At 50.4% G+C, this 15,613-nt stretch overlaps 6 protein-coding genes across 6 annotated transcripts; 3 read left to right on the top strand and 3 right to left on the bottom strand.

Moving 5' to 3' along the window:
- Positions 1 to 547: 547 nt before the first annotated feature.
- On the top strand, positions 548 to 1,711 carry Pdw03_0066 (ATPase, F1 complex, OSCP/delta subunit; the record flags this gene model as incomplete). Its single annotated transcript, XM_014674840.1, has 4 exons — positions 548 to 862; positions 1,054 to 1,368; positions 1,447 to 1,536; positions 1,598 to 1,711. The coding sequence occupies 4 exons, from the start codon at positions 548 to 550 to the stop codon at positions 1,709 to 1,711; spliced, it is 834 nt and encodes a 277-aa protein (XP_014530326.1).
- Positions 1,712 to 2,423: 712 nt separating this feature from the next.
- On the bottom strand, positions 2,424 to 5,857 carry Pdw03_0065 (Glycoside hydrolase, family 63; the record flags this gene model as incomplete). Its single annotated transcript, XM_014674839.1, has 6 exons — positions 2,424 to 5,156; positions 5,217 to 5,316; positions 5,383 to 5,539; positions 5,607 to 5,628; positions 5,697 to 5,714; positions 5,774 to 5,857. The coding sequence occupies 6 exons, from the start codon at positions 5,855 to 5,857 to the stop codon at positions 2,424 to 2,426; spliced, it is 3,114 nt and encodes a 1,037-aa protein (XP_014530325.1).
- A 1,720-nt stretch (positions 5,858 to 7,577) lies between these two features.
- Positions 7,578 to 8,158, bottom strand: Pdw03_0064 (Retrovirus capsid, N-terminal core; the record flags this gene model as incomplete). Its single annotated transcript, XM_014674838.1, has 4 exons — positions 7,578 to 7,642; positions 7,726 to 7,868; positions 7,967 to 8,056; positions 8,112 to 8,158. 4 exons carry the CDS (start codon positions 8,156 to 8,158, stop codon positions 7,578 to 7,580), a joined length of 345 nt encoding a protein of 114 aa, XP_014530324.1.
- Positions 8,159 to 9,205: 1,047 nt separating this feature from the next.
- On the top strand, positions 9,206 to 12,086 carry Pdw03_0063 (Bromodomain; the record flags this gene model as incomplete). Its single annotated transcript, XM_014674837.1, has 2 exons — positions 9,206 to 9,222; positions 9,488 to 12,086. 2 exons carry the CDS (start codon positions 9,206 to 9,208, stop codon positions 12,084 to 12,086), a joined length of 2,616 nt encoding a protein of 871 aa, XP_014530323.1.
- Positions 12,087 to 12,565: 479 nt separating this feature from the next.
- Pdw03_0062 (Diphthamide biosynthesis protein 1) lies at positions 12,566 to 13,930 on the bottom strand (the record flags this gene model as incomplete). Its single annotated transcript, XM_014674836.1, has 2 exons — positions 12,566 to 13,710; positions 13,768 to 13,930. The coding sequence occupies 2 exons, from the start codon at positions 13,928 to 13,930 to the stop codon at positions 12,566 to 12,568; spliced, it is 1,308 nt and encodes a 435-aa protein (XP_014530322.1).
- Positions 13,931 to 14,200: 270 nt separating this feature from the next.
- Pdw03_0061 (Hydroxymethylglutaryl-CoA lyase) lies at positions 14,201 to 15,360 on the top strand (the record flags this gene model as incomplete). The annotated part of the gene is made up of 2 exons (XM_014674835.1): positions 14,201 to 14,455; positions 14,536 to 15,360. 2 exons carry the CDS (start codon positions 14,201 to 14,203, stop codon positions 15,358 to 15,360), a joined length of 1,080 nt encoding a protein of 359 aa, XP_014530321.1.
- Positions 15,361 to 15,613: the final 253 nt, after the last annotated feature.

Genomic DNA, 15,613 nt, shown 5'->3' with positions numbered 1-15,613 from the left:
TGTCTAGACTGGTTTTATACTTCCATGGTCCTATAACCAGCACAGAAAATGAATCAAGACGCGAAACCAACCAGCAATGGTATTCTGGTGATCACCAATGGGCATGATTCACCGCTTGACCACTAAATGTGCCAACATCAGCATACTAATGCCCTACAACACAGGCCTCCACTGGGTTGGACTCTACCCTCGTATTTCCGTCTGAGTGATTGACCTCCAAAACTCGTGCGGAATCCCAATGTCATAGAATCATAATTTGGATCTGATGAGTACCACTTTGTGTTTCAGATAGTTAAGTCTACCATAGTTGCACAAGCCACCTACCTACGCCTTCCAGTAGAATCATTTTCGAAGCAGTAGAGATTTGGCCGGGTTCAACGCACTAAAAATTATAGCTTTGTAGACGGAACCAACGAGTGATGAAATCAACAAGACACCACCAGCGTAGAATTTCCGCAAGCTATTTTTCACCACCCTCAAAGATGTCGGAAGGTATGTTGTACGTCGCAGCCGCCAAGCAGAGTTAATTTCACGTGACTTGCACCTTATGTGCGCACGTGATGACGGGAACATTCGGCCCGGAGGTCTCAACCTTGCATCCTTGACTGAAGCAAGCACTCCGAACGTCGATATCACCTTCCCATTCAACCCTCTACGTCTCTCCTCCCTCCTCGAGGCCACTCCTCCAGCCAATTGCACTATGATGTCCGCTCGCTTCGCCCGCGCTGGCCTGCGTGCCACCCAGTTCTCCGTTCCTCGCACCGCTGCCGTTAACGGCATCAGGTCCTATGCCACCCCGGCCCAGGAGACCCGCGCCCCCGTCGCCCTGTTCGGCGTTGATGGCACCTACGCCTCTGCTCTGGTATGCACCTCCATTGCTCCGGTCTTGTCGCGACCGGGTTTTGGACTTTTCGCGACAAACATCCCCGTCTTTCCCCGACCCCTCCCACAATTCTGTTCCAACTCTTCAAAAGCAATCTTCCAATCCTCATCAAATCACCCGAAAGCAAATTCCCGGATTGAATTCCCGCCTCTAACAATGCTTGTCAATAGTACACCGCTTCCGCCAAGTCCGCTGCTCTCGACCAGACTGCCCGTGCTATCGCCAGCCTCGGCGAGACCCTCAAGACTGACAAGAAGCTCGGCGCCATCCTCAGCGCTCCCATGCTCACCATCGCCGACAAGAAGTCCATCGTCGAGGAGCTCGCTAAGGTCGCCGGTGCCGACAAGGCTGGTATCCTCAAGAACTTCCTCGAGACTCTCGCCGAGAACAACCGTCTCGGTTCCCTCGAGGGTGTCTGTGAGAAGTTCGCTACTCTGATGGGTGCTCACCGCGGCGAGATCGACCTCAACATTACCAGTGCTCAGGTACGCGCTCTTGAAGCTGTGTTTCGGTCGCAGCAAAAAAAAAATTAAAATGGGGATAAGCTAAAACTTCGTCCGCAGGAGCTCGATGCCAAGACCCTCTCCCGTCTTGAAAAGGCTGTTTCCAAGTCTCAGTTCAGCCAGGGCAAGAAGCTCAAGGTTGTTGCCAAGGTGCGTCATAAACGATGGGGGTTTTTTTCGTTGTGTGACGGTTTGCTAACAAGTTGACTAGGTCAACCCCGACCTCATTGGTGGACTCGTCGTTGAGATTGGCGACCGTACCGTTGACCTCAGCGTTTCTTCCAAGATCGCCAAGATGAACAAGGCTCTTTCCGATGCTTTGTAGATGTAAATTAGCCTCTGCGTTTGAGGGGATGGTTAGATTATAGCATATCGTCCCGGATGAACGGTAGCGTTCGTAAGGGAAAGGGAGGTTCCAAGGTTCCTTTTTCTACCTTTTATTGATTTCATTACTTGTCAATTGCACAAGTTCATCTATCATTGATGTTTTATTGTTTTTGCCTAGCCCTTCAAGGTACGGTGGATATCTTGTTCTAGCGGGCTGATGGTTTGCAGTGTATTTTCCCACAATCTGCTTGGCTCGGTGTTTGCCTGCCTTGCGCATCGCATGAACCCGATGTGCCGTTCTGATCGCCGGTCAGACCACATGATGATTCTTTTGTTTATATCCCTCCCCTAAAGGTGTGTGAGAACATTTTGTGAAACGCCCAGGCGCAGGGGCAAGTGAGTCCCTAATCATATTATCGACATTTACTTCGGTATCGAATGCATTAGAGATCATGACTTCGAAAAAAAGATAAAAGGGTTGAAAATGATGGACAGCAGATGCAACACGTGTAAAAAAAGGAAATAGAAAAGGAACGGGACAGAAACTACAAAAAAGATCGTTTTTAATCGCGACCAGCCAAAGGAAATGACTGGGAGAGAAGATAGAAGAAGAGGAGAGAGAGGAGGAAGGGATGCCCAAGTGGAAGACGCATCATCACATGGAAGACAAGCGGAATGCAAAAGATGGACAGCAACTATCCAAAGCCGAATTAAGACCGTCCATTCTGCTCATTCTCCTTATCAGCCTTCGTCTCAAACTCATCCTCATACGCAGCAATCGAAGCCGAGCTGCGAACCCGCTGCAGCTGACTCTCCACATAGTGGTCAACATGATCCTGGTTGTCAGGGGCCGCAGTGCTACCCCTGCGACTGACAGCACGACTAGGACCACGACTTTCATCGTCATCATCCAAGACCGTTGATGCAGCAGGCGTAGCATCACCAGGATAGAAGTCACTCCGATTACCAATGGAACGTGTAGTCGACGAGCGGCGGATAGACGGACGGCCAGTGCCGCGCGGCCGTCCAGAACGGGAGAAGATGTCGTCAAAGTAGTGCGATGCAGCGGCGAAGGGCGACCGCGGTGTCTGCGGTAGACGGCAACTGATACCGGTGTCGTGGATGATCTTTGCGATCAATCCCGTCCATCCACACTGGTGCGATGTTCCCAGTCCACGCCCGCTGTCGCCATCGAAGAACTCGTGGAACCAGAGATTGTCTTTCCAGTGCTCGTCGAAATCGAGGAGGTCTGAGCCAGCGTTTACAGCGCGGCGGCCTTCTTCGTTGCGGGCGAAGAGGTGCTGCATGCGGTGTTGGAGTTCTTCCGCTACATGTCCTAGGTGCATGTAGTCGCCCGAGCCCTTGGGACACTCGACTTGCAGGGTGTCGCCGTAGAACATGTAAAAGCGGAGGAGGGACTCGACGAGAAGGAAGTTGACGCAAAGCCAGATAGGACCGCGCCAGTTGCTGTTGCCGCCAAAGAGGGAGGAGTCGGAGTCGCCGGGGACGTAGCCGACTTTGAAGGTTTGACCATTGACATCCATGGAGTAAGGGTGGTCTTTGTGGAACTTTGACATGGAGCGGATTCCGTGCTTGGATAGAAACTCTGTTTCATCGAGCATTCGCTCAAGGATCTTGACGAGACGGTCTTTGCTGACCAGGGCTAGCAAGAGTCGGTCATCTTTGCCGCGGCGCTTCATGCTGGCGATGTTCCGCTCGGCTATATCTGGCTTGTTCTCGATGAACCAGTCCACTCGCCGCTTAAACGAGGGGAACTTGTTAACAAGCTCGGGCTCTAGGGTGAGAACCGCATACAGCGGGATTAGACCGACGAGGGACCTAATGGGTAGCTGCTGGGTCCATGGTCCGCCGTAGGAGATGGCATCATAGTAGAAATTGTCTTCTTCGTTCCAGAGTGACTGTACAGTGTCATCGCCCGAACGGTAGGTCATTGCATCACTGATGAGCAGGAAGTGTTCGAAGAACTTGGATGCAATGTCCTCGTAGATGCGACGGTGCTTGGCCAGCTCCAGGGCTATGTTGAGCATGGTTAGAGAGTAGAAGGCCATCCAACCAGTGCTGTCAGCTTGCTCAAGCACGCCGCCAGTGGGCAATGGCTCCGAGCGATTGAAAAGACCGATGTTATCCAGTCCCAAAAAGCCGCCCTCAAACACATTCTTGCCACCGGAATCCTTACGATTCACCCACCAGGTAAAATTAAGCAGCAACTTTTGGAATACACGTTCCAGGAAGTCCAAATCCTGTCGTCCGTACATCTTCCGCTCAATCTTGAACGTGCGGAACACTGCCCATGCGTGCACGGGAGGGTTCACATCGCCGAAGTTCCACTCGTACGCAGGTAGCTGACCGTTCGGATGCATGTACCACTCACGGGTGAGAAGGTCAAGTTGCTTCTTTGCGAAATCGGGATCCATCATGGCCAGTGGGATACAGTGAAATGCCGTGTCCCATGCAGCGAAGAATGGGTACTCCCAAGAGTCGGGCATCGACAAGATGTCGTCGATGTACAGATGACGCCACTGCTCATTCCGAATGCCCTTTCGGCCCGGCGGAGGCGATATTTCAGCTGGGTCGCCGTTGCTCCATTGATCCCAGATGAAGTTGTAGTACTGCTTGCACCACATCATTCCAGAAAAGGCTTGACGCTGGATGTTGCGGAGATCCTCGCTCACTGGGAGAGGGTTGAGATGGTAGTAGAAATCATCTGCCTCGGCGCGGCGCTGTTCAATCACATCATCCAGGACTTCTTCATTCAGAACTTCTTCTTTCTTACGGGACACTCTAAACCGGACAACAGCGCATTCGCCCGGAGGAATTCCCTCGCCGTTGTTGAAGGCATACCAAGCAGCAAACTTAGTACCTTCATTGTCTGGGTTGATAGCGCCCTTCTCTTCTTCAACGATGTGGCGATGGAATGCGTCTTTGACATAGGGTGTGTCATTCTCGGTACCCCATAGGAATTTGTTGTTACTCTCGTTCTCGGTGAACATCATCTGAGGCTGGATATCGTCATCATTCGATCCAACTGGAGGTGATGGCGCAAAAGAAACATATCGCTCGCCGATTGTGCTGTGCTCTGATTTGGCCACCATCGGCCCCTCTTTTTTGATGGATGGTCTTTCCTTTTTCTTCTCGTCACCCCAGGACCATGTGTTTCGGAACCAGACATGAGGGATGATGTGTAGATGAGCAGGCTCCGGTCCACGGTTGTAGGCAATGACACGGAAGAGCAATTCTTCCTCATCGTCTGCCTCCTTGGCCGTCTCAATGTAGATATCCCAGTAGCGGTTATCCTCAAAGATGCCGGTATCAAGAATGTGATACTCTTTCTCCAAACGTGAGCGCTTTGCGTTCTCATCAATGAGGTCTTGGTACGGGAACTTTCTCTGGGGGTATTTGTAGAGGAATTTCATGTAGGAATGCTATGCTCCGAGGTCAGCATTGTCTGAGGCAGACTGAATTATCTTTATCGATCAGTTTACCGTTGGGGTGTTGTCCACATGGAAATGTGCCTCCTTGACACTCTCGCCATGATTACCCTGAGGGTTCGACAAACCGAACAGGCGTTCCTTCAGGAAGTCGCTGTACTCCAGTCAGGTTCCATGTGGGGGATCGGACCCACAGTGTTCAAACTGAGTCTGGACTTACTCTTCACCATTCCAAAATGCAAACGCAATGTTCTGTATCCCGTGTGTATCAGATACACCGGCAATTCCATCTTCGCCCCAGCGAAAAGTTCTCGATCTTGCGTGATCGTGGGTGAAGTAGTTCCAGGCGTCGCCATCCTCGCTGTAATCCTCTCTGACTATACGATGACAGATCGGAAATTAGCCTGCGGTTTTCAAGATTTGACACGATCTGCAAGCTCCCACCTGTGGCCCACTGTCTCTCCGCCTATACCAATCCAAGAGATTTTAGCACTGCCAATTTGTGTGTTTCCGCTATCCGAAGCCTCAACTTACCACATAAGGTCCCCAGCGCTGTTTCGATCGGTTAGAAGACATTCTTGAAGCTGATTCAAAAGTCGGAAAGATCTTACCTTCCAATACTTGGTTCTCTCGCGATCTTCCTTTAGACGCTTCTCTTCCTCTGTGATGACTTCTTTCCCATCGATTAAAACCATGATGACTATTGCGCAAACGCAACCCAGTTGTCAAAGAGAGAAAAAAAAAACAAACTGAAGAGGAAGAGGGGAGGGGGAAGAAAGAAGATTAAAGATAAAAATGGAGGGGAATCTTGTTCCCCAACCTGCCCTGGAGAAATGACGTGAATCAGGGTTCCACGGGCCCACAGGTCGAGATTCGGTGGATGATTAAGGGAGACTTCTGATTGGCTGCCTATATCCGGTTCGGGCCCTACAACAGTCATGGTCCTTGATTTTGCCAGTTAGCCCTGGAAGTGATATACTTGCCTAGGTGTATTTCAATTCATGTTGTACTCTTTTTATCACTCATCAAGACTATCTGGGTGAAAAGAAAACAGAATATCAGCTATTTCCGCCCATTAGAAAGCGGGGAATAAAAAGAAGATGACGAACTCTTTGATCAAATCCTTTATTTTAGCTTGAATCATCATACTCAGAGCTTCGGTCTCATTTCGGCGGTTGTACCCAAAGATCGGCTTCTGCCCGAACATTGCGAGTTGGTATTGGGAATGAATGCTTGTTTTCGTGCCCGCCGTGGTAGCGCTAGTGCTGTTGCAACCAGCTTTGTGAGACGACATTTAGCTTGACCCCACAGGTCTACAATAAGATATCGTATTACATAGAAGATGAGAAGGAAATCGAGAGAAATCCAGATTTTGCAGTCAAATGGATTATGATCAAATTATATGCGATCTCCTCAAGTGGGGTATCCTCGCATCACTTTTCATACATCGACATCTACCCATCTCTGACAAGCACGTCGTCCACGTTCGTGCAGGGAACTCTCTCAAAAATCGGTGAAATTTCCGGTGCGACGGAGCCATAGGAAGAGGAATAAAAAAATAGACAGGGACACAAATGCAGCCCAAATATTTGGTTGAATTTCTAGCAAGCTGCAACGGCCATCGGAAAAAAATGTCCCTGACCAAAACGAAACTTCAAGCAGATCACTCGGAAAGGAATGGGGTCCTGTTGCCATCCAGATGGATTTTCAACTGAATTATCAGCAAGAGAAATCAAATGAAAGCCCCAAGATGGTATGCCCCGCAGCTCTCCAGCTGATAGCTCGGCAGCATTTGAAGCCCGTGCCCTCTAGGTTCTTCGTCACCAGGGAAAGAGGAACTATGCCGGAATCAAGTGGATTGTTGAGTGTGTTGTACTCAATTTAGGGCTGCAGGCCCGTGAGTGGACACTATTGTAAGCTCAGTAGCAACTCTACTTATCGGCTCAAGCCTCAAAAAGGGACAAAAAAACTGGAACGATATCTTCAGTTACTCCATACGAAAAGAGTCATCCAATGCTCTGAGGGTATAAATGTAGCATAGTTGAAGAGAAAAAAAAAACTTTATTTCAGGCTCAAAAGGCAAAAAAAAAAACTTGGGTGAATCGCAGCGCCGTGGCACTGCAAACGAGGGATGGCCTTGGGAATAGAGATTCCGCGACCAAATTCATACAATAGGATTTCTCAAAGGATGCTAAAAAAAGAAAAGAGAAGCAAAAAAAAAACCCCCCATTTCCAAAAAATAACCACGCCGACTGGAACATGTTGCGTCTATCAGACGCGGCGCGGGTCCAGTATTACGGATCATAGAGTGTTCCGCCTTCATGCGCTTGTCCCAGCTTGAATCTAGTTCCGACTTCAGAATCGGATGGTCTTCTTTTGACCTTCCAGATCTTGAAATTTGCATATGGTGGGACTTCAAATGTTCCCCCGCTGCTCCGACTGCTCCGGCTGCTGCTCGTTGTGGGATCCTCCTTGAGAAGCTGTGACACAGTCAGATCCCGCTACAGCGCAACCCTGGCCAGCTAAATCAATCGGCCGCAAAATGATCAGATTGAGCGCTCACCAGCTGACTGGCCTCGTTCCCGGCTGGTTTGAGACGAAGTGTTGTCACCTCCAAAAGACTGGGACTGGAGGCGTCTCTCGGCCTCGCGGATGCGATTCTGCAGCTCTTCCAATTCCCATGCCTGGATCAACATCTGCTGCTTCCTGTGGGGTTGAGGTTACCAACATGAAAATAAGGGTTAGGATAATAGCGAGCGTTACGCGCGATATCGATGGTCAAGGAATTATTAAGCACCACTTACTTCTGATCGATGGTTTGTGAAAGGTTGTCGACGTCAGAGTCTAGCATAAAGGCGCTGTCCAAGGCCGACGAGAATGCTTGCGCCATGGTCCTGAAGTCACGGTTAATGCAACTATTTGGAGATCTGACGAGACAGGGAAACGAACGACTGCGGCCGTGCCTTCGGCTTCCACTCGCGGTCCATGTCAGACATATTGTGTGATGATTAGAGCTCTCTGGTTTCTGGGATTACAGAACGGGTCCTGACAATTGAAGGACGACAGAGGGTGTACGACCTTGAGACAGGCGGGGCAAGATCAAGTCGTAGAATTAAGGTATGAGGCGATTTAGGTATCGTCGAGACCAGGACCAGCCAAGAATCAAGCAAAGATGAAGCTGAAAACGAGGATTCTGATGCTGTAGGGAAAGGGACAAACCAGTGTCAGTGCTTTATACTTCTCTACAGATAAGCCACAATCTGGTGGAGAGGTAAAAAAAAAAAAAAGACCGGATATCAACAGGAGTCGCGATGAACAAGATAGAAGAGTGATAAGCAAACAACTTTGGAGACCTGCCAGGAAGCTAAAGGGGAGGAAAAAAGAAAGGGAGAAGTGCGAAATTAAGAGATGATCATAACCCACTGTGTTACTAGTCACGGTAATTGGAGGTCCCATATATCTCCACCGGCAAGGAGAGAGCTCGTAAGTGTTACAACTGTATTACAGGGGTTGTACGCCATTATGTGTCGCAGTTGGTTAATTAGTATGGAGTTTAGGGGGGGGGGGGGGGGGGTGTTTCAGGGGTTGACCTTTTTATACTTCCATGGTTATATTCTATACCAAAATAGAGAAATAGGGGTTAATTGTACATAGTTCACATCTACAACTTGATACATATATCACTTTGCAAACGGGAAATTAAGAAAATAAGACATTAAGACAGTACTAGGAGAAGCTTTGGCTTTCTTTCTTTCATATGAGAAGTAAAAAAAACCTCCCCGATATGAGTTTCAAGGCAGTTAGGGGAGATTATTCATTATAGGCACTACAGCACCACAGTACATGGGCTCAATTTTACCGGAATATGAGGATATAAGGTTGAAAACGTCTATGCTTGCAGATACCATAGCAAACATTCAGATTTATAGATTCATATCGATAGTTTATACTCCGTACAGATAAACTAATATCGACGAAGTACTCCGTCCATCGTATGTTGCACAACTTACATTCTGGCAGATTCCTCCCTGGCAACTGGTCACATGACCCGTACCATACGGTACGGTAGCATCGTGAACTCTCCAGACGTCCTCAATTCCAACCTCCATTTCCATTTCCATCGTCTTTTCAATTCTAGAGTGGCACTTTCATCCCTTGAATTCTTCTAATCCTAAAATTGACGCGTTCCTTTTTTTTTCTGACCCGGTGTGGTCGCCGTTCATTTTTTTTCCCGCTCAATTTTTTCGCGCGGAAAGATTGCAGGGCTATGCGTATTGCGTCTCTAGCTTGTCGCGTTCACTATCTCTAAATACCAGCCAATCTAGCCAACCTAGTCCTCGAAGCTCACAGGTCAGCACTTTCCGTGACCACCCTGATCGCCGACCGACCACCGTGGCCCCCATCCTCAACGCCTTCTCCCCCAGTGGCCGACCGGACGGGCAATGGGGGATGCCTCCTTTGTCGGCATACACTTCGTTTGAGTCCCTCTTGTTTTTCCAGTCTCTAGCGACTTCCGATTCCCGACCGACAAGCTTCGGCTCAATTTCAACCCTTTTGCGCAATAATCACCTCGTGCGCGAAAATGTCGATTTCGATGCCGATCGCCTGACCCCAGAGGCGCTGGAAGATCTCTATGCGACATTAATGCACGATGGATTCAATCGTGATGGTGCGCTCTCGGTCAACGGACGATCTGCAGATACCTCTATTCCGCCCAATCCAAAGAAACGAAAGATCTCTAGTCCGCGACCAGATGGACTGACCGGCGGTTTCACTCATGCCACGCTCATCCCAGAACTAGTGACACAACTTTATGCCAAATTCAGAGACCTAGTCACCAGGGAAATTAGGGATGATGAGAAAAAATACACAGAAATCAGGGCTGAGCTGGAACGGCTACAGCAGGAGGGCGAGAAACCCGTCGTTGCGGCAGCTACAGCATACACACCGGTGAAGGCGGTGCCAATCGAAGGAAATGATGCTGTTACGAAGGAAGAGGTACCGCGCCCACATGTACAAGATCAGATAGGTCAACCTGTTCCGACGGCCATCCCTCTCGCCGAGGACAAGGCAAAGCTCAAACTACAACACATCGCGATAAATGTGCCACCTACGACAAACGACCATCCGAAAACACACCCCATCCCTCCTGTGACCCAAATTCAAGCTCCACATCCCCAAGTGCAAGCCCCGACACCCGAAACGCCAGACATAGCTGGGCAAGCACCTCAAATGCAGCCGATCGCCACTCATCCCCAACCGAAACCATTCATCCATCCTACACTTGCTCCGTCTATCCAGAAAGTCCCCCCAACCACACCAGCCGGGCCGCGAGTGACCCCAGCACATCCATCGCAAATCGCACCTCGTGCCAATCCTGTCCCACCTGCGCCTATTGTTACGGGCAAGGCTGGCCCGTTGGCGCCGGCATCCCAACGAACCCCTGCCCAGCCGAGTTTCCAGCAGTGGCAGCTGGATCCTTCTCCCCACTCACCATACCCGGTCGCCTCAGTTGCTGCTACACCTCAAGCAGCCCAGGCCACTACCAAGCGACCTATTCCACCACCTCTCACCAACCCGCCTTTGCCAGGGTCACAAGCCCAGACCCCCCATCGACCTTCTGTTCCACAAACACCCAGCGCCATCCCGTCCACAGTTCACACGCCAGTCCCAATTGGCCGCCCGCGTGTTTCCCAAACCCCAAGTGCCACATTCCCCTCTTTCTCTGAATCGCGCGCCTCTCATCCACGCCTATCAATTGACACACAAGGCTCCTCCACACCGTGGAAGAGAACACCTCGCCCGAAGGTTTCGCTCTCTCCTAGCTCACCACCACGGCCACGGCCGGAGGATGTCAGTCCCATCAGTGAACGCGGCCAATCACCCATTGATGCGATGGAAATGTCACCTCCTCCGAGAATCAATCTGGGCCAACGAGCTCCATCTGCGGAAGATAAGAAACCCCGACGCGGCCAGCCTGACGTCAAACCCGCCCCCATCATCAAGACCGAGAAACTAGCTTCAATTCGGAGGACGCGAGCCGTAAGTTCGGCCTCTTCCCGGAGTCGCGGGCGATCCATGGCTTCACGCGATGGGTCTGCTGCGCCATCGGAAGACACTCTACGTGAATCACGAGCAACGGGTCGCCGTAAAGGTGCAGCTGCTACCGCGGATGAAGGGACTCCTAGACCGCGGACAAAACGCAAACGCGGTGCAAGTGAAGCAGTGGATCTTGAACCCCACCCGGCGGATATTCCAAGATTTGACACGACTCAGTATGTCATGGCCACGCGCAACTTCCATCGGACGGCGGCACCGATCATGAATGATGTAGCTACCCACAAGCTTGCCTCCATCTTTGCCAAGCCAATTAACGAACGTGACGCCCCCGGCTACCACGATCTCATCTACCGGCCATCTGACCTCAAGTCGATCAAATCTGCTATACACCAGGGAAGCAAAGCCGTCGCCACTGCAGGAGAATCAGCCAGCACCCCAGCCGGGGATGGAGAGTCTCCCGTTCCTGGTGGCACACCGTCCAAAAGCGGCGTGCTGATGTTACAGAAAAATGAGGACTTCATCCCACCCAAGGGAGTTGTGAACTCTGCACAACTGGAGAAAGAGTTAATTCGCATGTTTGCCAATGCCATCATGTTCAACCCAATTCCTCAGCGAGGATTTGGACCTGCTTTCCCCATGTCTACTGACCGTGGTTCCCGTGAGAGTACCCAGCTGGGTGATTCTGGCGAGGGTGGCATCATCCATGATTCGTTGGAGATGTTTGAGGATGTTCAGCAAGCTGTGACTCGCTGGCGGGCTGCTGAACGCACTGCTGATGAATTGGCTAATAAGAATATCCTCTCACTTCGGCGTGGAAGTGCTAGTGATTTTAACACTGACAGTACTGATGATGTGAAAGGGTGATTTATTGCGAACGCCATCCTGTATTATGAACTTTGTATTTGATTAGGATCGGTTTAATTGGACTTGGAAATGAAATGCCATGATGTCTTTCGTCGGTGCCTTCGATAGCCCGACAGCTATTAATACTCTCTCCCAAGGCTTGCATACATACAATAGTAGTTGGTGCGACTTTGTCACGTCTTATTTTCGCTGTGCTTAAATGTGGGTTTCAACGTCTTTCGCTATCTCTTTTTTTAAATACCATTTTACCTTCCTTCTCGGTTTCATGGATAGACTGCAGAAGAAGATGAGAAGGCTTAGACAGTCGACGTTTTAATTCAGAACAAGTACATGTTCTCCTGTGTTCTCTACTTGTGACAACACAAACGAAGGCATATCAACGTATATTTCATTGTCATCACCTTTCAGCCAGAGCCAGTCCCGCTGCCCTGAGTCTGTTTTGGGGGTATAGATTTCGTCAATTTTTCGAGAGCCGAACTTTAAACCTGCTCCGGTCTCGTCCGACCAAGCCCCTCCTTCGCATAGAAGTCCATCGGATACACTCCCTTATTCCCTGTATCCCAACTCTCCCGCACCCCTAGCGCAACAAGCGCCTCATACGGCGTCAGCAATGGCCGCGTGAACGCGTATCCCCAATCAATGCTCAACCGCGGACAAGCAATCTGCACCCAGCACTCCACATCCGCCATAGACGCCAGCTTACCAGGGAAGATCTCACTGAGCAGCAAGTTGACGATTGGAATGCCGCGCTCGCGCAGGTGTCGCTCGATCATCGCCATCGTGTGCGGGTTACCCTGTCGGCCAAGCGAGCCGAGGATGATGCCCCACTTTTTCGCGGTTTTGGCCGTAGCGATCGCGTCTCGGCGGATCGAGTGCATTTCCTCGTGCTCGTAGCTCTCGCGTGTCAACGTTCGCGAGTATGGATCGTACCGGTAGGCTGGGATGGAGGGGTTGTGGATCATGGCGGATTCGAGGTGGAAGCGGCCATCACCGAGGTAGAGGATGGCGTCAATTTCGGTTTCGGAGAGTTGCGGTGATGTACAGCCGAGAATCTCGCCTTTAGAGAGAGGTGTGATTTGTGGGATTATGACGCGGAAGCCGGCGCGTTCTAGGACAGGTTTCAGTCCATGTAATGTCGCATTGAATTGGATCGTGCCGACGGTGGCAATCGATTGGCCGGGCTTGAAGTTGCGTTCTAGTGTTGCGAGAAGGTGGCTTGTGTCGATGCTGATGTCTACGAAGATGTAGAGCGTTTTGATCTGGGTAACGTCGACTGGGATCAGACAGCTGTGCGCGTAGTGTACTAGCAGATCGCAGCCTAGAGCGCGCGCAGTGTAGTCGTCGATACAGCAAGCACCGTAGGTGACGTCGCCCATTATGAGAGTTTCGATTCCAGGGCAGAACTGGGTTAGGATGTCGGAGATGGTTGTAGCGAAGATAAGGAGTCCCTCCGGAAATTGAAGGGCTACTCGCTTAGCTCCTGATGTGCGGACCCGGTGGATTGTCTTAGGGATCTCAAATGAGTAGTTTTTAGGGAGAAGTTCGATTGCTTCTTGGATCTCGGGATCGTTCAGAATCTCTGGTGGCACCTGGTTGAGGGTGCGGGGAGTACGCCTGGGAGCGGCTAGAGAAAGTGGAAATCAGTATACGTATTTGAGTTGAGACAGAGGACAGTATGTACCTGTTTGCACCGCTGTCGACTCAACATCTTTCTGACTAGTCGCATCCTTCTGGGCTTGGGCATCTGCTGTTCGTCGTCCGACAAATCTCTTCTTTGGCTGCCGCATTTGGCTAGCGGCTTGAGAGCCATCCTCAGTAGGGGATGTAGGAGTATATGGCTCCATGATGATTAGCTGTTGTAAGAGTCAAAAATTCCAAAAATTGGATTTTCCACTGATCTTGATAACCGGAGATTGAAATCGATATCATCCCACTTCTTTTTTTCTGCCGACTGACTCAGCAGGAGGTGGGGTGATCAACTAGTCTGGAAGAGGTAAAGCGCTCTCCGCATTCTCGGCTTCTTACTGTTCCATTCTCCAAAGCTCGCCCTCTTACCTGCAATTTCTCCTACTGTTTTGGTTGGTCTGATTATTGAAGTTGTCCTCGAATCTACCATGATGACAGCTCGTCCCCGATTGAGTTTGTTCTCAGCCCTGCGGTCTCCACACTCTGCACGCCGTTTCGCGACCGAGTCGCGGTTAACCTCGGACCATGTCCGCATCGTGGAGGTCGGCGCTCGAGATGGACTGCAAAATGAGAAGAAATCCATTTCAATGCAAACAAAGCTTGGTTTAATTGAGCGACTGGCTAAGACAGGTGTTACTACCATTGAAGCCGGTTCATTTGTGCCTGCAAAATGGGTACCCCAGGTATGATCTTGCCGAACGTCATAGCTGCAGTACGGCGATTTCAGGCGCAGAAAACTGACACTTTGGTTGCATTTTGACAGATGGAAAGCACAGCTGAGATCTGCGAGCATCTTCTCACAAAACCTCCACAAGCACAATCCACAATCGCCTACAATTATCTTGTCCCCAACATCAGAGGACTGGAGAGCCTGGTCAAGATACTTGATGATACAGGAGTTCCTGCAGACGCAACTGGAGAGACATCAAAGGCAGCAACCACTACAGAGGTGTCTCTTTTTGCAGCAGCAACGGAAGCTTTCTCGAAGGCTAACACAAACTGCTCTATTGCGGAGTCCATTGAGCGCATCAAGCCGATTGTTTCATTAGCAAAGACGAAGAATATCCGGGTACGCGGATATGTCTCTGTCGCACTTGGATGCCCCTACGAAGGACCTAATGTGGATCCCGTCAAGGTGGCTGATATTACCGCCACACTGCTGGAGATGGGAGCGGATGAGGTCTCAGTAGCGGATACAACGGGTATGGGCACCGCACCCCGGACTATGGAGCTTCTACAAGCGCTCAAGGCTGCTGGCATCGCTAATACAGACTTGGCGTTGCACTTCCATGATACCTATGGACAGGCATTGGTGAACACAATCGTCGGCCTGGAGCATGGTGTCCGTATTTTCGACAGCAGCGTGGGCGGGCTTGGTGGTTGCCCGTATTCCAAGGGTGCGACAGGGAATGTGGCGACAGAGGACCTCGTGCACACTATTCACAGCCTGGGGATGCACACAGGAATCAGCCTGGATGAAATGTCGAAGATTGGAGGTTGGATTAGTGGAGAGTTGGGCCGAGCTAATGGCAGCCGCGCTGGAAAAGCGACTCTCGCTCGTCTCGCGGGAGAAAAAGCGTCACTTTGATTGATTTTGCAGTATATCCTGTGCTTGTCGTCGTTCAGAGTATTTATTAGTTCCCAACCGAATTCACATATTTGCCAGCATCGCACGTAAACCTACTTTGCATTGTCAGTCCACACAATTTTATTATATACACTGTAGATGTGGTCAACCATAATCACACACCCTTTTCTCTATATCCGATTATGGAGACACCATATCCCTGGGCAAGAAACACCAACGCCAACATGATGTATATTTCTGTGGTCAAGCCGAG

The sequence above is a fragment of the Penicillium digitatum genome, chromosome 4, assembly GCF_016767815.1.
Source record: "Penicillium digitatum chromosome 4, complete sequence".
NCBI classification, from domain to species: Eukaryota; Fungi; Ascomycota; class Eurotiomycetes; order Eurotiales; family Aspergillaceae; genus Penicillium; species Penicillium digitatum.
Note: the sequence above shows the minus strand (reverse complement) of the source record. Positions and strands in the feature narration are given on the sequence as shown.